This window comes from Gavia stellata, chromosome 28 (assembly GCF_030936135.1).
Source record: "Gavia stellata isolate bGavSte3 chromosome 28, bGavSte3.hap2, whole genome shotgun sequence".
Classification (NCBI taxonomy): Eukaryota; Metazoa; Chordata; class Aves; order Gaviiformes; family Gaviidae; genus Gavia; species Gavia stellata.
The window spans coordinates 2,457,797-2,484,313 of NC_082621.1; the positions used below are offsets into that span (position 1 = coordinate 2,457,797).

General features: G+C 56.6%; 1 protein-coding gene across 1 annotated transcript in view; it reads right to left on the reverse strand.

Annotated features, from left to right (window-relative positions):
* Positions 1-459: 459 nt before the first annotated feature.
* Positions 460-26,517, reverse strand: part of SKAP1 (src kinase associated phosphoprotein 1) — a 158,756-nt gene continuing 132,698 nt past the window's right edge. The window contains exons 9-12 of the mRNA XM_059830560.1: positions 26,250-26,414; positions 20,647-20,709; positions 14,638-14,750; positions 460-558 (exon numbers count right to left, since the gene is read on the reverse strand). Of these exons, the coding sequence (XP_059686543.1) occupies positions 460-558; positions 14,638-14,750; positions 20,647-20,709; positions 26,250-26,414 (440 nt within the window). The remainder of the gene's footprint in view (positions 559-14,637; positions 14,751-20,646; positions 20,710-26,249; positions 26,415-26,517) is intronic.

The window sequence follows — 26,517 nt, forward strand, 5'->3', positions numbered from 1 at the left end:
CCCCCTCCACTTCCCCAGCCCTGACCCGTGCCTCAGTTTCCCCATCTGCCAAATGCCTCCGTAACGGGTTTTGTTTGGGAGAAAAACACTGCATATGTAGCACTTGGTGTCAGCGTTGGTGTTACAGCCGGTGACACACAGCTCTCCGGGTCCGATGGAGGTGGCTGCCGTGGTTTTAGCACATTTCTCCCACAGAGCTTGGAAGACCCGAAATCCAGGGAGGGACGCTGGGCAGGGTGGCACTGTCCCTGAACTGCAACTGTGGTTCCCCGCCTCGCCTGCTCCCACATAAAAGGGAGACCAGGAGATGGAGCCAAAGACAGTCCCTGAGGCTCAGCACCCCGGAGATGCTGGGGCACCGCAGGAATGGAGCCGCCTCCCCAGCACCCACCTCCATGCCCCATCCCCAGCGGGTGCACCCCGGGGTGCCACCTCTCACCTGGGGTGCCGCAGTCCTCATCACTCCTCCAGGTCGTAGGCAGCCGCCAGGTAATCCTTCGGGACAATCCCGACCACGTTGTTGAGCTCTCCGACCCACCAGCCGTACACGTTGTACTCCTGGGGAGACAGAGATGGAAGGACGAGGGTTTAGTGCCGGGGCAGGGGACATGGCTCAGGTCCCTTCCTTCAGTACCTGGAAGAAAATACCCCAGTCCCACCTTTCCCCCTTGTAAATCCTTCGCTGTCCCTCCTAACCCCCCTCCTTCCTTCTGTCCTGCGGGCCACGGCTTGGGGCTTGCTCGGAAACTCAGCATTTAATTCACCCCCTGATATTTTGGGGTATTTTAGTTACAGATGGCAACCCTCGGGATGTCACAGGCCCCAGCCTGGAGCTCTGCGAAGCCTCTCCAGGTGGATCGTGCCTGGGTAACACATCCCCTCCCCAGATTTACGTACGGTTTTCCCCTGACAGCAGATATTGGAGGCAAATAATAACAGAGAAAACCTCCACCCCACCGTGCGTGCGAGAGGAGGAGTTAGCACGCACAGGCTTAAGAAGTTTGCCATCAAAATAGGAATTTTTTTTTTAAAAAGGAGATGTTAAAAGTGATGTGCACAGCAGCACGTCCTGTCCCGTGTCCCATCTGAGCTCTGACCCCCCCACGCCTGGTTGGGGCATTTAACGACTCCCGGAGCTCATCCCTGCTTCCCGGGAGGGAAAGGGCTTTGCTGGGGAGAGGGGCTGAGTCACCACAGACAGACATTGCTCCCGACGCTCCCAGCTCTGCAGATGGTGCTGCCCTTGCCGGAGCCGGGAAAGGGTCCCAGGAATCCCGACACTCCCTGGGTTGGGATCCTGATGCTCCCCAGGGACGCACACCCCAGCAAACAGCACTGAGTCAAGCCCCCGCCACGATGCTGCTGGAAAGGAAGGAGCGGGGAGGGATGGGGGCTACATCCCGCTGCCCTCACCAGCCAGGGAGAACAAATCCTGCTGCAAAACCAGAAGGAAAAAATTTGGGTCTATTTACTGTCACCTGGAGACCCGTGGGCAGAGGGGCCGAGATGCACCCCAGGTGTGACGGGGAGCCCCCAGCCTCTGCTTACCCCCCCCAGCTCTGCCGTAGCCTGAACACTATGAGGTATTTTAAAATAATTTCTGCTTTGATGAATTGCCGGGTAGTCCGCGATTGCTCATAATCAAAGGGAGGAAAATGCAAATGAGAGCCAGCCGAGAACTCACGGCACCGAGCGTTTATTTCACTGCGCAGTGCCAAAAAGAATTAAAACAACATTAAACTCCCAGCAATAATGTTTAAGTCCTCGTTTCCAAGTGCCAAATTGCACCACTCTGGATCATACAGATGTTCGTTAATTATGCTAATTTTTATTAAACTATTAAAACGAGGAGTGCACTGGCACAGCAAGGCAGAGCCCAGTGCAGGGTGAACTCTGCTCTCGTCTGGAGGTGCTAATTTACATCTCGCTAACGTGCTGATGCCTGATACCAGGTTTTGGAGGGGGGGTGAGGAGAAGGAGGGAGTCTGAGGATGGTTTTGCTGGAATCTACCTAATTACACGCTAATGGGGCCTCTGTGCTCAGTACCTGCCTGGACTGTGTTGGGGGGGGGGAAGTAATTTAGCTGAGACTTTACAGCAGGGACTGAAAACCCACTAATCGGGAAGATAATTGCTCCAGCGAGGTTGGTGGGCCCCGAGCGTGCCGGTACGGTGGCATGGGGAGAGGGGAGCGGGATGCTCTGCCTGCCCCCGCCTGCTTAAACTCCATCAGATCCTGCGTGGCAGGAACTCGGCAGGGTGCCGGAGGCAGCACCCATGGGTGCTGATGCCATGCCAGGAGCCCCCGGGGGCCCCGGCACGCAGCACTGGGCATCAGCCAGGAGGCAGAGCAAAGCCATCGCTCTGCCCCGTCCCCGGCAATGCAGCAGGACGGAGCAAACTGGGAACCCAGTGCCCTTTCCAGGCTGGCATGTAACAGGAAACCTGATTTGGGGGTCACCCCGACACCCACCCCGGTGGCTATCCCCCCCCTGCCCAGCCATCCTCTACACGGCCACGATGGCCCCTCTCCGCTCCCAAAACGCTGCAATTTTCCCCCAGACGGAAGAAAACCCCTCAGAGCACTTCTCCACGTTTCGCTCCCGAGATCCCCAGCGCCAAGCGAACCCGAAGCAGACGCTCGTTCAGATAATCGCCCGCAATCGGAGCTTTTATGGCAGGTTGGTGCACGCGGCCGTAAAAGGCTTTATGCTGCTAATCTCCATCGACAAGGGAGAAGGAAAAGGGGGAAAAAGAAACAACATGACGACAACCACAACCCGGTTTCTCTCCCTGCCTTGCACCACGGCTCCTCCAGCATCACCCAGGAGAGACGATGCTCTTCCGAAGAGCGGGGAAGTGAAATCCCTGACTGACCCAGCTACAGATTCCCCCTGTCCCCATCAGGGGGGACATCCCACAGCCCAAGGCTGTGGTCACAGAGGTGGTGACAGGAACATGGCCAGTTGTCCCCTGCACGGTCTCAGATGGATGACCGCCTGGTGAGACCCTAGATGTGCAGCCACATCTCTCCAGCATCACCTCCCTTGCTCCCCCAAGCTCAGATTGTCCCGTTCAACAGCCCTCCTGCCCCACGCCAAAAAGCACGGGCTCTCTTCCTCCACCGAGTGCCGCAGGGATGATATTTACTCCCCACCAGTGCTCCCAAGCCCTCCTTGCCACCGCGCTCCTTCGCCAGCCCTCGTAAACAACCCCGTCGGGCTTCGGGAAGGCCATTAATCTCCCCCCTTCGCACAGAAGATCAATGACGCTTTGATGGATGCCGAAGGAAAAGCCAATCAGTCAGGGACTTATCGGTTTATGATTGCTCGGCCCCATTATTAGTGCTTGTGTGTCATACATTATTGTTAGGAAAATGGAGGAATCTAATTCATAGATGAGGTATGGCGGGTGCGCGAGGGGTCGGCTGACACCGGGGAGTTTTATACCAGGTCAGCTATACATCTATTTACCTCGAAAACCAGCTCGGAGCTGCGGCAAGCTCTGAAATCGAGGGGCTACCTGTCCTTGGGGGATTCGGAGCCAGTGGCAGCTGAGGGATGCGGCTGGGAACGCTGTTTCCTTGGCATGTCACCCAGCCTGGTGCACAGAGGAGTTAATTTGGGTGATGCTCACCCTTTGCTTCAGATCGTGGTCTGCCATTACCTGCCCCCACCACGCTGCTCTTTTGTAGGGTAAATCCCTATAAAACTAAATGATTCCCACTTGCTTCCAATGATTCAATTCCCAGCTGCTGCGAGGGGCTGAGGACACACAGCTGGGGCCGGGGCACTGCTCCTTCCCCTTCTCCCATCTGCAGTGTCTGCTCCAGCATCACCCAGGGTGGCCACGGGGTCCGTGTGTCCCACCCCACCCGGGTCCGTGTGTCCCACCCCACCCGGGTCCGTGTGTCCCACCCCACCAGGGTCCGTGTGTCCCACCCCACCAGGCTCCCAGCCCAGGGAGAAGCAGCTAACAGAGACAAGGGGCTCAGAACAAGCAGTACTGGGGGAGACGGAGGGAGAGGAAGGCGATGGTCCCCAGCTGGGGAAGGCCAGGCAGAAATGACCACCCTGGGTCTGGGGAGGCACGGGGGCAGTTTGGACAAGGGCAACAGCACAGATTCTCCTTGAGATGAGTTCTCAGGCTTTCCACGGGGAGACCGGCCTGATCGAAGGCGGTCAGGATTTAGCCCGTTAGTCCTTTCCCATTAAAAAAGGGCCACCAACCAACCAACCAACCGGCCGGACCACGGCGCCCGATGACAAGCCAACCCTGAGCACACCGCAGCGGTGGCATGACCTGGTTTGGGGGTGCCGACGCAGTGGTGCAGGAGGGACGCACGTCCCTTCGGGCACCCCGGGGCCGGTCGGCTCCCCGTCAGGACGCCGCAGCCAGGGGGGACGGCATGGGGGACACACGGCCGGGGCAGACAGACGGCGGCGGCCGGGCCCCCCGTGCAGCGCGGGAGCGGGCAGAAGGTGCAGCTGGAGCCCCGCCAGCCGCCGGGGCCGGACCGGGAGACAATAGCGGCGGCAGCATCCGATCCACGGCGCTGATGGGATTGGGAGCCCATGTGAAACTGCCGTATTAATATTTATTCCATAAAGCGCGCGGCTCCCAGCTTTGCGTGGCTCTGCCGCGCTCTGACCGCAGTACCAACCCTCAGGCACCGCAAACACAATTTGAAAACAATGTGACGGAAATGTTTAATCTGCTCAGCCCATCTGTGCTGCGTATTTCTCCAGATCTCCCTGAGAGAGGCGCCTTCGAATCTCCACATTGCCTTTAATATTCTCCTAAATCACCTCCCCACTGCACTTCAAGGGCCATTGCTACAATATCACAGGTTCATCGAGAGTGCACGGGAGAAGGGGGGGTGCAGGGAGGGGAGGGTGAGGGACGGGGGTGTCGGCTGGGATATTTTTTATTTTAAAATATTTCCCAGGGATGGTGTTCCTGTGCCCCTCGGACAGGCGAGAGAGAGGAGAAAAAAAAAAAGGAGGGGGGGGGGAATCAAAGGGAAGTTATTGTGCTGTTGCTGGGAGGCGATTAGCGAGGCTGTTCTGAAGCAAACAGGCTGGAATGGAGCAAAAATCATTTCCAAAGAATCGCTTTTATTAATCTCCTTCCTCAGCCGCTCGCTTTCATGTGCTGCTGCCGCTATTCCTCTCTCTGGAGGGCCCCATCCTGCTCTGAGCTTCACACGCAAAATGGGCGCGGATGCTCTGGAGAGGGGGGAGACCCCAAAGCAGCAGCAGCCTGGGGTGGGGGTGGCTGTGCCCGGCACTCCTGGGTCCCCCCACCCCGGCACAACTGTGACCTAGAGCCAAGATGCTCCAGCTCAGGTGCATCCCTGCTCCCTGCCTCAGTTTCCCCACCACACCAAGGCTGACCCCACCATGCGGCTTTTCAGCACTTAAAGGGGGCTTATAAGAAAGATGGGGACAGACTTTTTGAGTAGGGCCTGTAGCGATAGGACAAGGGGTGATGGTTTTACACTAAAAGAGGTTCAGACTTGATATAAGGAAGAAATGTTTCACGCTGAGGGTGGTGAAACCCTGGCACAGGCTGCCCAGAGAGGTGGTAGATGCCCCAATCCCTGGAAACATTCCAGGTCAGGTTGGACGGGGCTCTGAGCAACCTGATCCAGTTGAAGACATCCCTGCTCGTGGCAGGGGGTTGGACTAGATGGCCTTTAAAGGTCCCTTCCAACCCAAACCAGTCTATGAGTCTATCTCCACCCGGAGGCCCCCACTCCTTCCCTGGGCTGCTGGGCGCTGCCACCCCCAAACCACCCCGCAGCCGTGCGCAGGGGTGTGCAGGGCCCAGGGGCTGCAGGGGGTCCAGGGGTGCACGGGGTCCAGGGCTGTGTGGGGTGCAGGGAATGCGTAAGGTCCAGGGGGGTTGCGCAGGGTGCAGGGGGTGCGTGGGGTCCAGGGGTGTGTGGGGTCCAGGGGGGTTGCGCAGGGTGCGAGATGTGCGGGGTGCAGGCGGGATGTGTCGGGTGTAGGGGATGCGCGGGGTCTGGGGGTGTGCAGGGTGCAGGGGGTGCATGGGGTCTGGGGGTGCATGGGGTGCAGGAGATGCATGGGGTCCAAGGGGGGTGAGTGGGGTCTGGGATGCATGAGGTGCAAGAGATGTGTGGGGTCCAAGGAGGGTGTGCAGGGTCCGAGGTGCGTGGGGTGCAGGAGATTTGCGGGTCCAAGGGTGTGTGTGTGGGGTCCAGGGGTGTGTTGGGTGCAGGAGATGCGTGGGGTCCACGTGGGGTGCGAGGGGTGCAGGAGATGCACAGGGTCCAAGGGGGAGTGCGTGGGATCCGAGGTGCATGGGGTGCAGGAGATGCGCGGGGTCCACGGGGGGTCCACGGGGGGTGTGTGGGGTGCAGGAGATGCACGCGGTCCATGGGGGGCGTGCGGGGTGCAGGAGATGTGCGGGGTCCAAGGGGGGTGCGTGGGGTCCGGGGGTGCGCGGGGTGCAGGAGATGCGCGGGGTGCAGGAGATGTGCGGGGTGCAGGAGATGCGCGGGTCTACGGGGGGTGCGTGGGGTGCAGAAGATGCGCGGGGTCCACGGGGGGTGCGCGGCTCCCCGGGGGGTGCGCGGGGTGCAGGAGATGCGCGGGGTGCAGGAGATGCGCGGCTCCCCGGGGGGTGCGTGGGGTGCAGGAGATGCGCGGGGTGCAGGAGATGCGCGGCTTCCCGGGGGGTGCGCGGGGTGCAGGAGATGCGTGGGGTGCAGGAGATGCGCGGCTTCCCGGGGGGTGCGCGGGGTGCAGGAGATGCGCGGGGTGCAGGAGATGCGCGGCTCTCCGGGGGGTGCGCGGGGTGCAGGAGATGCGCGGCTCCCCGGGGGGTGCGCGGGGTGCAGGAGATGCGCGGGGTGCAGGAGATGCGCGGCTCCCCGGGGGGTGCGCGGGGTGCAGGAGATGCGCGGGGTGCAGGAGATGCGCGGCTTCCCGGGGGGTGCGCGGGGTGCAGGAGATGCGCGGGGTGCAGGAGATGCGCGGCTTCCCGGGGGGTGCGCGGGGTGCAGGAGATGCGCGGCTCTCCGGGGGGTGCGCGGGGTGCAGGAGATGCGCGGCTCCCCGGGGGGTGCGCGGGGTGCAGGAGATGCGCGGGGTGCAGGAGATGCGCGGCTCCCCGGGGTCCCCGGGGGGCGCGGGGGGGCGCGGCGGGCGGGCGGGCGCTGCATCCCCCGGCGTTGCCATGGCAGCCGCTCCCGGCTTCGCTTCCCGCATCCCCGGGGGCCGGCGCAGCCGGATCCACCTGCTCCTTCCCGACCCTCCGCGGGGTCATAGGCAGGTCGGCAGAATAAATGAACGTGAGCACTAATGATGTGTTTGCTGGCTGTTTATGCTCTCTGTGTGTCAGGGGCACTCACATTTAGAGAGCTCATTATGGCTGCAATTAGACTGCACCATTGCTAGATATTTAACTCCTTTTTCTTTTAAATTAGCATTTTAATAACGTGCTTTGAGCAGGGGAAACAAAATGACCATTTTTCACGGACAAACTTCCTAGCTGTAGGTGCAACTTTAATGGCAAAGTTGCAAGGGAGGTAAAATAAGATCAGGCCCGCTCCCTTCCCACCCATCCCTGCCCTCTCCCCCTCCTCCCCGCCACCGGGAAGCGGGGGAAAAAAAAACCGGGAGAGACTTTTATTTGCTTTATCGCACACTCCATTTCCTAAATTTGTTCTGCAGCCAATTATTTTCGCCTTTAAAGTCCTGAACGCTCACGCCTGATGAAAATTAGCAGCCATCGGAGTTAAACTCTGCCTGTGACCTGTGAAAAGGCCTCGAAATAATTGCGTACATGTGTATGTGCACGCGCGGGTGCGAGGAGCCATCCGTCCCCGACTCCCTGAGCTGCGAGAGGGGAGCAGGGGGGTGCGGACGGAGCAGCCAGTGCCGATTACGTGATGGCTATTATCAAGATATCTTTATACAGTGACCCCCAGGGTCGCTTGCCTGCAAAGGTCACCGCAATTATGTCCCCTTCGTTCATAACTCTTCGGCTGGGCTTACGGGACCGGGGGAGGCAGAGGGGGACAAGGGGGACAGCCGAAGGGCTGTGCCGGGAGGAGGGATGGGGACCAGCGGAGGGGATGCGGCGAAGGCAACGGCTCCACGACTTCACCGGGAACTTGCAAAAACGCCCGTTTTTCTTCGCACCCGCTCGGCAAAGTGCAAAGCCCCAAAGTCGTGGGGTTGACCTCCGTTAGGATGTACGCTCCTAACTAATCGATGACCCTAAACCATCCACCTTTCCCACGGGGACTGCTGCGAGGGCCGCGGGGAGGGGGCGAGGGCCCCCCGGGAGCGGGTGCACCCACTGCTGCAGGGCTGGGAGAGGCACCCGAGCCGGGAGGGGCATCACCGGGAGCGGGTGCCCTCCTCTGCCCCGGACCCCGGTCCCAGCCCTGGCCAGCTCCAGCCCCTTTCCGTAACGACTGGCAGCCACCAGACACCCCAGTCGCCAGAGCCGGGACCCCCAGGGCCCCCATGCAGCCAAAATCGCACCGAGGGTCCCGACTCGGTGGGGCACCGCAGCAGGGAAGGGCAGGAGAAGAAGGAGAGAGAGGCAGCTTTTGCGAGAACGATGCTTTAAACGTTTCCTCTTTTGCATCCGCTCGGCTGTACCTTAGACACTGCCGTTTCATAAATACAATCGGGTAGCGCAGGCTATAATTTGGTGATAGCTACCCCAGGACATATCTAGATACACTTCTGTTATTTTAATTAAATACTGCATTATGGTTTGTGACAACTTCATCGCTATAGCGTAAATGAATTTGGAATTAAAGTCTTACTTAGGCATTCCACTACTTCCCCCCCCTCCCCTCCATCCCTCCGTGTTACAAAGCAAAAGGCTATAAAATCAAGATGTTTGTTCATTTACAGATGGAGCAGCTTGGAAACGGGAAAAAAAAAAGAGAGAGAGAAAAGGCGAGACGGTGCAGAAGCGAGCGCGGAACACCGGCGGCTTGCGAGCATCCTCGGGTGGAGGGGAGCACTAATGGGGGACGCTGAATATTAATGGTGTGCGTTACCGTCAGCCTCCGAACCGGGCTCCTCCGAACACCCCTTTCTCTGGCTGCGGGGTTTCTGTGTTGGCCGTGATTCTCGTTTTTAACTCTGGAGTTGCGACTGCTGCAGAAAGGACGAAGCGCTGGAAGTTTTAGACCTTTGGGGATTCGGTCCGCGGGAAGGGCAGGGCGGTGGCCGGAGAGACTGAGTTATGGCAAAGGGAAACTTTTTATTTTCTGCCCAGGCCTGGGAGTTTCAATTCCATCCATCTATTAACTCGTCTCTAATGAAACTAGACCGTACGTGACATTTTGCAATATAACTGCTTTAAATGTTACCACATCAATTGGTTTAAATGTTACCCGCGCCTCATGAACCGGGAGATGGTTTTATAATTATCTCCGTCTCTCTCTAATGAACAAAGATTTCTACTGTCTGCTGGTATTTTACATTAGCAAAGGAAACAAGGATGCCTGCTCGAAACACGGCTGCTCAACAGGCTCAGACAAATAAAAATCACAAGTTGTGAGGGTGGCAGAGGTGTTGCCTGTCACCTCTTGGCAAATCGATGCCGGATTTAAAACCTTCCTGATCTATTTTGCCTACGTGCAATTGAGGTTTCACCCTCAGGTCTCCTCTCGTTCCCTCTATTGCCGATTAACCGCCCCCCAAATAAAAACGACTCGCATCCATCTACCCGCGCACGCACACATATATATGTATATAATATGTAGATCCATAAAACGACGGCAGCCCATGAAAGTTATGGCCGGGGAGGGATGGGTTTAACGACGAGGCTCCGCTTTAATATTTCCCATCGTTGCAACCCCAAGTGAAATTTCCACTTCCATTTATGAAATAAGCTGGGAAATCGGCGGGCATTTGTTAACGCTGGAAACAAAAAGCTTTTTCTTTTTTTTTTTTTTTTTTTCTTTTTCTTTTTGCCACCCATTTGAAACAGGGCATCGCGGCAAATGTCACCCCCACCTCCCCAGCAGATTAGCGAGGGGCTCGTTACTAAATCTCTGTCTAATAAAGGCAGAGTTGACTCTGGAGGAGCTGCTGGTTATAACGCTGGCTTTGGAAAATGGAAGGATTGTCACACTTAAAGACACAAATTTCCCCTGTAATATATTCGAATGGAAACCTCTGAATCCAATACTACATGGGCATATCTAATAAATTCACAATATTTCAGCCTCAACAGCCTACAACGGTTAGTTTTAAAGATTTATGTGGTAAAAAATTACTCGGTGATGAATATAGTTTATTCTGTGCAGTATTGGAGGGTATAAGGAATTAAACTACTGTCTTTAACAGTGAATTTATTATTACCTCTGTCAAAGCCGAAGTCTTTAACAGCATTTATTATAAATTTCAGTGCAAAATAAATGGTCGGAGTACGCCTTAAACCTCAAACCCCCCCAGCAGAACCACGTGCCAGCTCAGAAGTTCACGGGCCAGGGGGCAACGTCTCAGCAGACCCCCGGGACCACGGGGGCTGGTGCTGAGCTACCACGACCACGGAGAAGGGGCCACCACGTGCTCCCACCACGGCCACCGCTGCCCCGTGGGGACCAGGGTCACCCACCGCAGCGGGCAGGACGGCGCGCTCGGAGCTGGCACGGTGGTCGGTGTGGGGTGAAAGCAGTGGGGATGGGGCAAAATTTGGGATGCGGCAAGGGGGACATGTGGGTGAGTCCCTGTGGATGGGGCAAAATTTGGGATGCAGCAACGGGGACGTGCAGGTGAGCCCCCACAGATGGGGCAAAATTTGGGATGCAGCATTGGGGACGTGCAGGTGAGCCCCCATGGATGGGGCAAAATTTGGGATGCAGCAACACGGACGTGCGGGTGAGCCTCTGTGGATGGGGCAAAATTTGGGATGCAGCATCAGGGATGTGCAGGTGAGCCCCCATGGATGGGGCAAAATTTGGGATGCAGCAACGCGGACGTGCGGGTGAGTCCCTGTGGATGGGGCAAAATTTGGGATGCAGCATCAGGGATGTGCAGGTGAGCCCCCATGGATGGGGCAAAATTTGGGATGCAGCATTGGGGACGTGCAGGTGAGCCCCCACAGATGGGGCAAAATTTGGGATGCAGCATTGGGGACGTGCAGGTGAGCCCCTGTGGATGGGGCAAAATTTGGGATGCGGCAACACGGACGTGCGGGTGAGTCCCTGTGGATGGGGCAAAATTTGGGATGCAGCATAGGGGATGGGCGGGTGAGTCCCTGTGGATGGGGCAAAATTTGGGACGCAGCATCGGGGACAGGCAGGCGCTGAGCGTCATCGGCGCTGCCTCCCCGGCGCTCGGCCACCCTTTTGTCCTCGCCTGCGATGGGTGTCCCCTCATTTATAAAAATTACCTGGGAGGAATGAGGCTGCCAGGGGCTTGTTCTGGACGATTGGTTCCCGCTGGGGGGGCGAGGGGGCCGGCGGGGGAAGGATGGCCCTCGCTTGAATTTGACCGGTGGGTGACCGTTGCCTTCCAGCTGACCCCGCCGTCCCATCCCCATCCCTCCCAACTCGGGAGCCTCCCAGAGGGGTTATTAATGGGAGCCGAATGCCGCCGAGCCCCGGGGGCCCATCTCCGCAGCCCACCCCACCGGAGACCCCGGGGGGCTGAGCCCACCACCTCGCGATGCAGCTGCGTGCTGAGCCCCGACTCGGCTCGTTACACATTGGCTCCATCACCCACGAGGTTCAGCGCACCGTGGGGGGGCCCCGTGGCCACCCCACAGCCTCTCCCCACCAGCGAGATGGCCCCAAATCCAGGCAAAATGCCACTAGATGTCACCACACGCCTTTCGCTCGGGGTCCGGGGTATGGGAATATGCCCCCCCCTTCCCCCCCGCCTTCATTGAAAGCAATTGAGAGAATTAACTTATCCGGTTTTATGGCCTGCTTGTCACATCCAACTAAGCCCACTTAAAATAGGAAGTCTCGCTGCATTCAAATAATTATCATAACGTACAAATCACTCAGCCAGGGGACAAGGGGCTGGTGCCGGGGAAAAGGACGCAATGCCGGGGTTTTGCCGGGATTACTCTTTCCCCCTCCCCAAATTCATTTCGCCGTGTGTTAGCCCACCTGGGCTGCACCAGGCAGGGTAGCGGTGTTTCGGGGTCCCTGCAAAGCAGGGTGATGAGGTGGGGTACGGGCTCTGCAGCTCGGCCAGCTCCATCCGTGACCCCCCCGGCCCCATAATAACTGCAGCACCGGGGCCCGACAAACTGGTGGCACTGGGGGGCAACAAGGAGCCTCCTGCCTGGGTCTGGGGGGACGACGAGAAAAGCCCTCGACGGTGGCATGCCCTTGGACTCCCAACATGGCAGCGAAGGGACCGCTCCGAGGAGGGATGCGGTGGGTGACAATGCTGCCCTTGCCCCAGGCAGGACCGTGCATCCCCTCCGTCACAGCATCCCCTGTGCCCGCAGCCCCAGCGCTGCCAAGTCCCCCCCCCAGCTACTGATGTCCACTAACCCCCAAAGCACTTTTCCCCGCTGTTGATGCTCGAAATGTCAGACAGGACCTGAGCAGCAGCCGGCGTGTGTTTCAAACACACCAGATGGATTTTTATATTAGCTACTATTTCATGTTCAGACAGAGCGACCGCATCGCTAAAACGGCAGCCTCGATGCTGCCGAGTTTGCTTCTGTGAGATTAATTCTGCGAAATTAATTGGGACAAGATTGAAAAGGAAATTAAAATGCAGCTGAGTGAACAGGCTTTTCAAACACCTTTCCCCCCCTCTCCTCGCCGCCTCCCTCCTTTCCCCCCTCCCCAGGCCCTGTGCCGCCTCCGTTCTGCGGCGACTGCGAGCATCCGTCGCGCAAAGTAATTTACGGGGGAAAAGCTCTCAGGACCGATCGGTTACGTGTGAGGAAGCCAGCACAAGAGTCGCAATCTGGAGCCACTGAAGAGAGCGAAAACCCTGCCGTGACTCCAAGCTGTGTCCCCGAGCTGGCGTGGGGGGGACCCAACCCGCTCCGCTGTCAGCGGGATGGACTGAGGCGCCGGCAGCGGCGTGGGCACTGGGGGCTGAGGGTATCACCCCCAGGGATGACTGTGGGTTGCTCCTGGTGTCACCCCCCCGGATAAATGAGGTGATGAGCTGGGGCTGTGGGTTCAGCGCCCGGAGCACATCCGCCCCATCCTGGGGGGCAGTGAGTCGCTAAATGCTGCCGTAAAGTGCTTTGAGATCCACAGATGGGGAATTCTCAGCCTTCCAGAAAGGGACGGCGAAGCCCAGACTCAAAGCTGCTCTCTGCTGCTGCCAGGGATGCAGCTGCCTCCGCGGGGACGCGCAGGAGCTCAAACACACCAGCTAAAAATGTCCGTGCCATGCCGGCTGCAAACCTTCGGGGAGGTGGATGGGCAGCCGGCGCTCAGCCCACGCCGGGCTCGGGGCTGCCGCAGTGCCAGCGGTGCCCGGCTCGGAGCCCACCGGGGCGAGCTGCTGTCCCGGCCCTGCTGCGGTGTGGACGTGCCCCACGGGACCTGTGCTGCGGGTCCAGCCTCGAGGGCTCTGACGGATGGACAAAACCTCCAAGGGGAGGCCTGACGCCGACGCTCTCCTGCCCATCACTGCGGCGTCTGATCACCCGTGTCCACCCCGGGGCCAGCCTGTGGCTGCCAACCTAAATCTGATTCTTTTTCTTAGCTATAAAACGTGGTCTTGATCTTAACAAGGCTGAGACTTGGAGGTGCTCTTCATCTCCAAAGGTCTGTACCTGCCACGGTTGAGCCACCGCTGCACGCGCCGACCTTCCCCGCATCGGGTCCGCTTGACCTTCCCTGGGTGGGTGCCCACCAAGAGCAGACGGGGCACAACCACAGAGTTCATCGCTGTTCCCGTGCCAGATCGGGGTGCAAAGCGCGTTGCAAACCACCATCCGCACCACGCAACCCTCCCCAGGTTCATCGCTGTCCTTGGGGTGCAAAGTACATTGCAAAACGAAGCGCAGCCCCCCAAGTTCATCGTTGTTCCTGCACCGTATCGGGGTGCGAAGAGTGTTGCCAAACACCACCAACAAAATGCAACCCCCCAAGTTCATCGCTGTTCCCGTGCCAGATCGAGGTGCAAAGCGGATTGCAAAACATCACCAACAAAATGCAACCGCCCCAGCTCCACCGTGGTCCGGTGGGGACCGGCTGGGAGCCAGGACAGAGCCCTGCAGGGACGAGCAGGGCTGGGAGAGGGTCACAGGCACTGGCGGCTTTGCTCTTGCCCCCACAGACCCACTAATGCAAACACTTAATTTATTCACCTGCGTGCGCTTGCCGAAGGGAGCCCTGGTCACACCCGGCTGAGCAACTCAATTACCCCTGTAATACCCGAGCAACAGCACGTACAGACTCCATTACCGTGAAAAAAAAAAATAAAAATAAAAGAATCTTGCTTTGGGGCATTTGAAATGCCACATGTGAAGGCAGGGGGTACGGGCAGGAGTGGCACTGGTGGGGCATCCCGCTCTCCCCTTCACTAAATTGCTAATTTAACTCTGCTTTGGACCTTGATTTTTCCTGATTTCATCACCTCTTGACCTTGCCATTGAGCCCCAGCCCCACGACGATGAACATGGGGCTGCCACTGATGCTCTTACCTTGCTTAGGATGTAGATGAGGTCTCCGCGGTGGAAGGAGAGCTCGTCGGGATGCTCGCTGCTGCAGTCCCACATGCCTTGGTAGTAATTGGCATAATCTCGCCGGGGACCACCTGGGAAAAAAAAAAAGAGAGGTCAGGGTGACAGGGAATTATATGGGGAAATATTGGGGTTGTGGGGTGGGGTGTTGGGGGAGAGGGACTGGTATTTGTTGGGGAAAGGAAGGAAATGTTGGTGTTATTAATTTTGCATTTCAATTAAATGGCAGAGGCCAAAGAGGCACTGCAATAAAAAGGGGTTGTCAATAAATAAATGCAATATATAAATAAATACACATAGATACATATAAACACTGATAAATGTTTCAGTTTTAGAAAACCCTGAATTAAAGCTGTTTGCTACAATCCACAGAGGGAACCAGAGATGCCCTCCCTCTCTCCCAAGTCCCTCATCTCCTCCTCAGGCTCAAACCAAGCTGTCCCCGAGGTGGACATCCCCAACCCGGTCAAGAAGGGACACGTGGCACTGGCACCAGCTCTGCTGGGCAGTGTCCCCACCACGGTGACAGCCATGCCAGAGGCCATGGAAGAGGAATACCCTTAATTAACATGGGTATTTGGACGGGGCCTCTGGGAGAGTGCTGCTGCGGAAGGTGATAGCTGAGTTGATTTATTAATTAAAGAAGCCAAGCAGGGGATTGCAGTCGATGGAGCAGAGCCCGCTCAGCAAGCAAACAGCACCGACTGCTTGACCGGGAGTGCCCAGAGCAGGAACAGGGATGGGAGGAGAGCAGGGAGCAAACATCTGCCTTCACTGCCATTCCCGGGAGGTCAGAGAAGGTCCCAAACCGTCTATGGCATGATACAACCTGATAGCTCAGGTCTTGATCTTCCCATCGAGCTGTTGAGTTTGGGAAGGCAGAGCCTTTGCTCGATGCTTGTGAGCACAGTCTGGTGAGGAAAGGGAAAGGAAAGTGAGCCAGCAAACTCTTTTTTCCCCCTTTTTTATTTGCAGCGGCAAATGATCTGTTTGCTGAAAGCCGTGGGTTCGGGCTGACAAGACTGTTGGCAACTGGTGCCAAGGCTGGGGACCGCCCTGGGCTAAACGTGCACGTGGGTTTTCTGGAAAACATGGCAGCAGCGTTTCCAGAACGAAACATTTCCATCTTTGCCATCTCAGAATGGCACTTCCCACTCCAAAAACTGGCCCAGAGACCAGAGCCACCACAAAAGGTGGGTCCCTGCCATGGGGGCAGAAAGCATCCCGCCTTGCGGTGGGACCAGACGAGCACGATGCCAAGCTCTTGCAGAGCTCCACGACTGGAGGAGATGCTGCTCTGCCCAATTTGCAGACTGGGGAAGCAACTTGTCCCAGCACATCCAACAGATCCTTCGCAGCATCAAAAAGACACCCAAAACGCCCAGATTCCCAGTTTTCAAGCACACAAGACAACCATTAAAACATGCTCGTGGACCAAAAGCTTCAGGCAGGAGACTGTTCTGATGGCACAGCACCAAAGTGGGGGTGAATCCAGATGTCACGACACCGACATCTCCATGATGTGACCCCCATGGATAATTAAAGCCAGTAAAACCACATTCTGCGGGGTGGGGGGGGATTCGAGCAGCGGGGCTGTACCAGCGATCTGTGCTGCTCTGCCATGCGGCTGAACCAAGCCCAGAAAGCATAAATAGAAAATATCGAGCACACGTTGGAGGAAATGTTTCTAATATGGTATAAGGGACCGAGTGATAAGGGTGCATCTGGAGTACTGTGCCCAGATTTGATCACCTAAATATGAAAAAGGACATTACAGAGATGGATAATGGCACAGCAGGGAGCAACTGGAATGACTCAGGGACTTGGGGAACTTAAATAGAAAGGCTGGGAAAAAAAAAAGTAGGTCTGCATCCATTGGAAAGTATTAAAGGGGGAGCACACAGTGGCGAGGAAAAGATTGTGAAGGGAATAGAAGGAGTAGGAGCTACTGAGTTATTTAAGCTTGTGCTAAGTGCAGGAACCAGAGGTTATGAACTGGAGGCAGAGGAAATATCAGGGTGTGTGGGCGCTGAGCAGGAGGACGACACAAAGAACAGCTTGGGTAGGAGCCAGCAACTTGTGTAATTAACACATAAGGTCGTTACGGGGAAGGTGTGAGGACAACATCACGATGCGGAGAATAACCCAGTACCGGGGGACGGCGCTTGGCACCGACCTGCTGGTGTCCCCTGTGAAGCGAGTTCGGGGAAAGGCTGCTCCGGTGGTATCAAAAATACCAGTAATTCTACGGAGCGTCATCATTAATGTGCTGGCAAAGAGATTTAAACATAGTGATCCCCCACATCAGCCTCTGCTCCTCGTCGGAGTTCTGCTCTGTGTCACTAATGTATTGGGAGGAGAAGGGGGTTTGGGTTGAGATAGAAAATACATCTTCCTCCAAGATGTTTCCAGAGCCAAAAGCACCCATTTCCCCCCACCCGGAGCTCCCCCGGGGCAGGGACCCGGGCGCCTGCTCGCCCGCAGGGAGGATGCTGCCGGGAAGCTGGAGTCAGCCTTGTCCTGCTTGTCCCTCGTTTACCAGGAACGCTTGGGAGGTGCCTCCCTATCCCACATCGGCTCCTTCCTGCCTATCAAAGGAACAAGAGGACCTTGGAGGCATTTGGCCACCCTGTCAAGGAGCGGAGAAAGGAGAAGCCATTGGTAAAACAGAGACTTTGCAGAAGCCGTGTGCATGAGCCTGGACATGAGTACAAAGGGAGAAAATTCTCCAGCCCACAGGAAGGTTCGTGCTCCCAAAAGTTTGTGTATTTTTCCAACTATGTCAGCTGGTCGGATGGAAGGTGTCACCCCTCCCTCCAACCCTGCCTTCAAAAGGTCAGAATTAATTGCATCAGATGGGGAAGATGCCTCACGATGAAAGCGCGGTCAGGCTCTGCGCTTAATTCCCAGCCGCAGCTTCAAAACCAACAAAGACGTTTGTGCCAGCTATCAAGAATATCTTCTTAAAATTAAGATTGTTTGCAGAGAAGAGACCCTGGCTCCCATTTTTGCACTTAAAGATAAAGCCAGGAAAGGGAGAACTTCACTCTACAGCCTTCAAATGGGATAGGGGATGTCCACGATCCTCCTGACCTGCCAGCTCCAGGCTGATGGGATGCGGGTCGGATCCAGACAAGCCATCCCAGGACTCCTGCATTACCCTGCATTAATTCTGCTCACTTTCACGGAAAAGAGGTTTTGTTTAAAAAGCCCCAATGCCCCGTCTAGACATTTAAATCTGCGGTCGGGGCAGAGCTGTGATTTCAGTGCGACTGATTTACGCTGATGTAAGTGGGACGAGAGCCTGCTCCCGTGTTTATGGGCCTTGGGGTCATTAAGAAAACCAGCCAAATGTGACAACAGCATCATTTTCTTCTACAGCCTGAGCAGCCCCAAGCAGGGGCTGTGGGAGAGGCACGATCCGCCCCAAACCCTTTGCTTTGGGCGTGTTGCTTCAGAAGCCTGTTGATGCTGAAACCTAATGACAACCGTCTGCAGCTCAGGGGTTTTCACTGCTGTGCTCATGCTAGGTGAAACCTCCTGCCATGCTAAGCGCAGGGGACTGTGACAGGAGGCAGGCTGTGAGGCTTTTTTATTTTCTAAGTAAAGGAATTTTGCTCTGTTTGCATGCGACTGGTAAGCTCACACTGCAGCAGCAGCGCCGAAGCCTGTCCAGCGCAGAAGGCAGGGATTAGGCAGCCTTGAGTGGAGCAAATGGGTGTCTTGGCAGGAGCAGCCTGAAGCTCTCAGCTGGATTTGCTGGGCTGCTCCAGCATCGTGGCATCCTTGTGGTTCTTAGAAATTAGAAACAATAGTTTTCCATTAGCCAAATGCTCATCTGGCACTTTGGCCGTGTGATATAATTAAGAAATAGCCCCTTCCCTCCCTCCCTGCAGCCCAGCCCGCTGCTCAAGGACTCCCGTCATCTTTCTCGCCCTTGGTCCAGTTGGACAGAAGCACAAATTACCAAGGCAAAAGGCACGAGGACTGGGGATCCTGGCGCTGCGGTAACCCTTCCCTCTTGAAATGCAGCCCAGCATTTCAGAAGCAAGAGTCTAATATATTATTTAGTGTAAAAACAGACACAGGACTTAAAGCAATCACGACAATGCTAATAACTAAACCAGTTATAACGATTAACAACAATTACAACCGCCAGGCAGATGCTAATGAGTACGAGCAGGGTGTTTAAATGGCTGGCAGGGCTGAGACAGGCGAGAGCCAAAATCCTCGGGGTGGCCTTGGGGCGCAGGTTCATCATCACCTCTGGCACCGCCTGCCATGGAGCCGTGCTCTGCACCCCCCTGACCCCCACCTCGAGCTGGAGAACCCACGGGGGAGCTGCTTTTCTGCTGCCTGGTCCTTTGGATGTTTAAACGCTGGGGCAGTCGTGAAAGGCAAAGAAAAACTTGCGTGCGCGCGTGCACGTCCCATCACCTTCTGTTCTCCTTATCCCGTGCCGAGGAGTCTCCAGGAAAAGCGTGCAGTCCCGCTTTATGACCACAGTACAGTTTATAAAGATCGGGACGTCGTTTTTTTCCGAGCTCTGGGTGCTGGTACCGGCTGCAGCTGCCACATGCTCCAGTGGCCAAATAAGTCATCGTGCCGGGGGGTGGGAAACAAGCTCCGTAAAACCATGAGGAGTGGAGAAACGCTGACTTGCTCCGGTCCCTGCAAGCAGCTGGGACTCAACCCTGTCTGTGCTACCAAGATTTTGGTAGAAACAGGCCTGAGCACCCTCCTGGGCTGGGAACAACCGCCCAGGAAACATCCAAGGGGGGGTTGATGTTGGCCAAAGGGTGTGCGGGATGTTGAATCAGGTTTTCCAGAAACACCGGGAAGTTGGGCACAGGGGCTGTCGGACCACTTGGAGTGGTAAACCAGCTGAGCAATGCTTGGAGTGTTCGTGCATTCAGGAGAGCGCAAGCATGCGTGAAGCTGGTTTAGCCACCCACCGTCCCCAGCATCCAACACTGAATCCCTCCCATCTCCATCACCCAACAAGCGGGATGCCTGCTGCGGGTCCCCAGGCAGGTAGGGATGCCCTGTGAGCCGGGCATCACCGGGGTGAAACCATCCTCTCCAAACTCCAGAGCGGGATGATGGTGCGGGAAGCTCTCCCAAGCCGGGCTTTGCCAGGAGGATGTGTTTTCCCATGCGGAGAGGAGCGAGCAGGGTGGCAGGAAGCCTCCGGCCAGTCCAGCCCCGGCTGCTCAGACACAAGCGCTGCTTTCCTGTGTCGGGACGGAAGCAGCGATGGAAAGCGAAGCAGGTGGGACTGGGGAGGAAACAGATCTTCCGCTCCTGTCCCACGGTGCGAGTCCTTAAGGAAAAAGCAGGGGTGGGAGCCCTGGTGACCACGGCAGGCTCTTGGGCTGCTGGTTCCGGGCGGACGGCACTGGTTCCTGGGGTGGTGGTGCATGTCCTTCCGGCTTCCCGCGCTGAGATCCCTCCCTGCGGCGGCTTCCTCTGGGCCATGACTGGCTTCCTGCCCTCTCTCCGGGCTGTTGCTGCCCCAGCTCCCCTCCCCAGCCCCTCGGGATGCACCAGGAGGGCTGGCTCCCTCTCTGTGGTCCGGGATGGGATGAGGGACAGGGACGGGTGTGCTTCCATGAGAGATCCATCAGCACACAGATCTCATCAGGCAGGACAGGGGATGGATGTTGGAGCTCCTCCATGGAGAGCTCACTAAGGCCACCCTCCATGGGCTGCCTGTCCAAAAAAGGAGGAGCATCCCCCATGCCCGTAACGTAGAGAAGACGGGGAGAGCTCCCCCAGCTTGAGTTTTCTGAACTTCACCAGCTGCAGAGTCTCCTCTGTCACCCATCAGTTCGCTCTTGGGGCCTCTCCCATCCTCCACACACCCTCCAGCATCACCCACACCCAGGACACTCGAACGCAGCCAGACTCAGACCCCCCAACCATGACCTGGAGGTCCTTTGAGTTGGCCAAAGTAGGGTGGGCTCTTACCGCTTCTCTGTCTGCTCCCGGCATCCTTGCTGTCCTCTGGGAAGGGGGGCTCCAGCTCCTCATCTGGGGGGGGAAACAGAGCAGAGAAGTCAGAGGAAGGGCTGTGAGCCTTACAGCTGCACCAACCCCCCAGGCAGGCAGAGGGCTGCGAGAGCATCCGACTGTCAGAATAATAAATTCCCGGCTTAATTGTGAAGAGTGGAAGGGAGGAAGTCACAGATAATATTTTAAAACGTGTTGCATAAAAATATGAATTGTTGTTAGCACTGGTAAAAACAAATCACTTATTATAGGCTCATAAATTTAGGCAGCACTTTGCTGAGTGCCCTATAGGAAGAGATGCTTCCTGTGCAGGACTCGCAGCCCAGAGAAAACGAGATGCCGAGGAGAAATGCCAGACAAAAATGCAAGGAAGGATGGGGGACAGAAGCAGAAATTAAGGAGGAGAAAGAAGACCCCAGGCAGCGGAGGGCAGGCAGGCTGGCACAGCTACGGAGGATGGGGAAAGGAGATGCAAGAAAATAATCAGAAATGATACCGTGGAAAAGGTTAAGGACAGAGGGGCTGGAAGTCACAGGGAAGCCCTGCAAAAATGGCTAGTGACTGACGGGAGCAAGGATCTATACACAAATAAGTTTAAATAAGATTATTTAACACCAAGCCAGATACAACCCATCCAGCCTGAGCTGCTCTGGGTGCTGGGGTGAGTCGGGTGTGCAGCACCCACATTAACTGCCTTCCCAGCCCAGGCTTCCTTCTGCAACCATACGGACCAGAAGCAACCTAATAAAATAATATAAATAAAACTCAATTCTGAAACGTTTCAGAAAGCCAACGCTCAGGCAAATTGCCCACCTGCATCCCTTGCACTGCTGGTGGCAAAGGGCTGTTGGGGAGCGCAGGGCAGCCCTGGCACGGCTGAGCCCGGCGCAGAGGATGCGTCCCTGTTGCATCTCAGGGGACATGGCTTTGCTGTCACCTTTAGGCAAAGCCAACAGAAACCAAGCCTGGGTCTTCTGCTGATCCCAAGGCACCCGATCGCACGCAGTGAAGTGCTGCTGCTGCTGCTCGGCACTTTCCGAGGACGTGGCCCCAGCCCCAGCCGTCTCTCCCACCCGGCGCTGATCAATGCAAACCAGGTCAGACCTCCGCTGCCAATTACAAATTGCATCCCAAGTCGGAGGGTCACTGCAACTGCTCCCCCATTAGACGGGAAGCGGCACCAAAGATCTTTTCTAAATAAATCAGACTTTATTGTAAAACTCGGCCACTGACGAGACAGAACCTCATTAGCATTGATTTTAAAATAAATTATTGAAAGTGGCTTTTGCCTGCTCTTTGCATTTGTAAAAGAGAACATAAATGTATTTGTAACAGCACTCTCCCCCCATCATTCCCACGCACGCGCCCCAAACCCTCGCATCTGGATTCCTTTATACTTTAACCAATGCCACCAAATCCCCTAATCCCATCTCGGCATGAGATGGAGGGCAGTCAAACCAGCTCCGCACCTGCGTGCCATGAAAACCCCAGAGCCATCCTCCAAAGCGGGACAGCATCATTCCCCCACTGCTGTGGGTGACACCTGCACCCAGGGGCTCCCCACGGCCACCCCCTCCTCCTATCCATGCTGTGCACACCCCTCCGGCTCGCCTCCGTGCCTGCAGGCTCCGCTTCCATCCTGGAGCCGGGTTGTCCTCAGGAAACCTCTTCCCAGAGCCCTTCTCGCACCTCCCGGCACACACACACACGCGCTCCTTGGGAAGCGTCAGCCGGCGCAGGAAAACACGTGCCACGGAGGAAGCGCTGCCGCTGGGTTTCCAAGATGAGCAAAGCTGCGTGAATCCTGCACACGGAGGGGGCTGGCACTACCGGCTCCCTGCCCGGCTCCGGCTCCCTGCCTGGACGTGGTGGTGGGCAGCCGTGGGTGCCCCGCTGATCCGGGGAGATGTATCTATCCTGCTTCCTCCCCACTTTCCTGGGAATCCCCCTAGATTGCAGAGCAGGTCCCCCTTGCTGGCACAGCAAATGGGGAGTCCCACTTACAGCCCCTAACAAGCTCAGGAAGCTCTGTGGGTCCCAATTCCTCACCCCATAGAGAGCTGCTGCTCCCCCACATCCTCGCTCTCCAGGAGCCATGCGAGGCTGCCCGGTGGGAGAGGCTTTCCAGAGCAGCCCCCTCTCCCAATCCCACTTTGGACCATTTTATTCCATATTTGATGGAACGGTGCATATTCTAACCAGAAATCAAAGCCATGGACCACCTCCTTGTCTGCATCGGCCACCTGAGACATCGGCTAGGCAGCCGACTGCTCCACGGCTTGGACAAGGTGCTCTCCCGTGTCTCAGTCCTCTGTGCCTCAGTTTCCCTTTCTTTAGAAAGCCCCCACCGCGCTGACCGCTCTCTCTGTGCCTATTGCAAAAGGTGCTCGGAGGAAAACCCCAGGCAATGCCCGGTCCCTGCTCTACCCGGCACGCTCAGGGCTGGCCGCCCCGCAGCGAGCTCTTCGAGCCTGATGGGCTGCGAGAGCTGTGATGGATGGAGGCTTTGCGGAAGGAAGGGAGGAAACTGGCAGCGGATTTTTTCTTAGGAAAACGTGATGGGGAGGCAGCTGGCTGACATGGCTTCCCCTCGGCTGATAGCAGCCAAGCTCCACTCGCTCTCCTGCACCCCATCTTCTCCTGCAACGCTGCAGTGGGGCCAGCCACAGCCTCTCCCTGCCCGCAGCATGGGTGCGGACACCCTGGGATGGCCACGGTGAAGGCACTAATCCTGGGGTGCTGCTGAGCCCTGCCTGCACCATGGCTTGTGCTGCGGCATGCCGGCCCCAAGCCATGGTCCTGCAGATTTTGGGCTCTGCAAGTCTTGAATGGCACCCACGGGGACGCGAGCAGCTCCCCTCCACACCGCAGCGCTGCAGCCTGTTGCAGCCAGGTGCTTTTCTGAGTCAAGTTGGAAGTGATGCTCTGCCTTCCCAGGGCCTAGGTGTTTGGTCTCAGCCAATATCTGGATTTTATAGTGATGAATCAGAGGGAAATGCTGAAAAATGCACCTCCTCGGGGCTGTGCTGCTTCCCCCTATGCCACCTCCCTGTGCGGAGCATCACAACCTCAGCCACACCACCCTCGGGAAAACGCCTTTACATCCCCGTGGGCAGCCCTGGGCACCCACACCCGGGGTCCAGAGCCCCACGGCAGCCCCCAGCCCCGGGCATGGCTGGGGAGCCGGTGGGCCGTGCACCCCACTGCTGTGCCGGAGCAGCCTGGGCATTGGGCAGATTCTCAGAGGAGCTGTGTTTTAATGTAGCAATTTGATTCAATTTTCCACTCTATAAAATTACCCATCACTGCTCGTTGCTTCCTAACAGACACCTTCACTCTTAATTTAACAATCCTATCGAATTCTGCCAGGGAAATTGGAAAAATTTATCACCTGTGAAATTTTATTTTTCCTTGGTTGTATCTGTTTTTGTAAAACTTCATTAACGACGATGACTTGCTGAGGAAATTATCTCTTCATCTCCCCCCCCTTTTCCTTTTTTTCCCCCTCATCCTCTTTCTCTCTCTATTTTCACTCGGGACACGAAGGAGGCGGCCGGACCCAGAGGAGACCTCGGCTTGGACGGGGACTTTCCCTGTGTTTGCTGGTGGGTCCCAGAGGTGCGAAGGGCTGGGGGGGGGTGAGCTTGAGGCACAGCAGACCTCTCCCACCAAGCCCTGTGACTGGTTTCTCACCACTCGCACGCTGGGCATCCGCCTCTCCAGCAACGTGCCACCACCACCTGCCTTCAGTCTGGCAGGGAACTGGGGTGTCTGGGGTGGGAGAGCTGCGGCTTTGCTTCCCGCTGGCACTGCATCCGAGCTGCATCCCTGCGTGTCGGTGCGATTCCAGCCAGGGGCTGCAGGCAGGATGCTCGGTGGCTGGAGAGCAGAGGTGATGTGGGCAGAAGCAGCTGTCCCGCAGCTCCTGCCTGCGCCTCGGCTCAGTGCAGCCGTGATGCTGGGTGCAGGCAGCTTGGGGGAACCCCAGGGACAGCACAGCAGCGAAGGTCGCAGGATGCCCACGCGCTGGGGCCAAAGGATACTGAAAAAGCCCTGCTAAAGCAAGGGGCTTCAACCCTGCTGCTCGCAGGGTTTGGGCTGGCAAGCAGCCTGCGACACGACCCTTCGGGCTGCCTTAGGAACCTCTTAGCAAGCTTTTAAGAAGCTGGCATGGGCAGGACAGAGAGCCTCAGTAAAAGCCCCTAATTAAAGGAAGGGTTTGGCTGGGATGTTCCCTCCTCCACCACGATGCTCTGCAGCACCAGCATCAGGGCACCGATCCGTGCGTGGGAGCAGGAGAGGCAGGGCAGGGTCTGCTCCAGCTCTTTCAAGACGCTGCGTCCCAGAGCAGGGGCAACGGAGGGGTCTGTCCCTGAATCAACCCTCCGCAAGCTCCTAGCAGGATCACGATTACCCATGTGTGGAACAAACCTCACATCTAATATCTGCTCCGTAGTGGGTGTTGGCAGCCGCAAGGCAGCAAGGAGTTGGGTACAGCTGCCAAAGCAGCCAGGGATGCTGAAAGCCCTCAGCCTGACAGACCGTCAGCGCTTCACAAGCACCAGCCTGGGGACCAGCGCGCGGAGGCTGCTGTGAGCTCAGGCATCACTGTAGGTACGCCCGGAGGAAGAGAAAGCTGCTGCCCAAAGAGCTGAGGATGTAAACAGCGAAAGGGAAGGTCAGGAAGGAAAGACGAGAGATGGAGAGAGGCTGAGGCTTTGCTCAGGGTTGCACAGGCAGCCCCGGAGCCCCAGCTCCGCTCCCAGCAGCTGTCTGGATGCCACTTGAAAACCGCTGAGATTTCCTTTGGCAGCAGTAAGAAGACAAAGATCTCAGGCACCATAAAACTTTCTGGTGCATTTAATATATTTTTTCTTTAATCACTACAAATATAAAGTTCTGAAATAAATAAGAAGAAACAAGGACCTGTTTCGCATCTCCTGTTGACCAAGCCCTGGGGCATGTCACACCGTGATATAGTGATTTCTGCTATACTGGTAAGAAATGTTGTAGACTGTGGCACCCTCGCAGGCTGTTTGGTTCTGTGCCAGGAATATTGCTCCTGGCTCCTTTAACCGGCAGCCGCTGCCCTGCTACCTCCAGACCTCGTGCACTGTTAGCGAACAAGCGCTAGTCTTTAATGCAGTTATTTTATCATCTCTTGGAAGGCCAGTAATTGTGTTACAGCCATGACTGCATGCCCAGAAGGGAGCATTTTCATCATCTGAAGTCTGATTTTCCAGGTAACACAGCCCAGAGATTCCACTCTCACCAAACTTAATATTATCCGAGCTGAACGGAGCACAACCTCTAAAAGCTGCCCCACCTGAATTTAAAAACCCTCCGTCTCACCAGAACAGAAAGGATTGGCTCTTGTGGTCCATCAACCAGTCTGAACAAAGAAACGGGGTCAAACCTTCGAGTTATGGGTTCATTAAACTCAGCAGAGTCCAAGATGTTAATTCCCATCAACATGTTGTGCGGCCCAGGTCTCCTGCCATGTTTGCAGGGCTAAGGCTAGGGGATGGCTCGGGTTTTAACCTGCTTATTTGGTTGCTTACCTGGCAAAACCTCGTAGATGTCATCCTCTTCCATCTCAACGTTTGGCTCATCCTGATTCAGGGTAGTATTGTGGGATGCTGTGTTCACAGAGTCCGAACTGTCCACGTCGTTGTAGGGCTCTTCTTCGTCCTCCTCATCATACGGGATGGTGAGGGAGCTCAGGTCTGGCAGGAGGGAGCAAAAGCATGGTTAGAAAGAGTAAACCGAAGTACCAGCTCAATGCTGGTACTTTCAGTGAGTTGAAATCAAGTAACAAAGCCTGTGTCT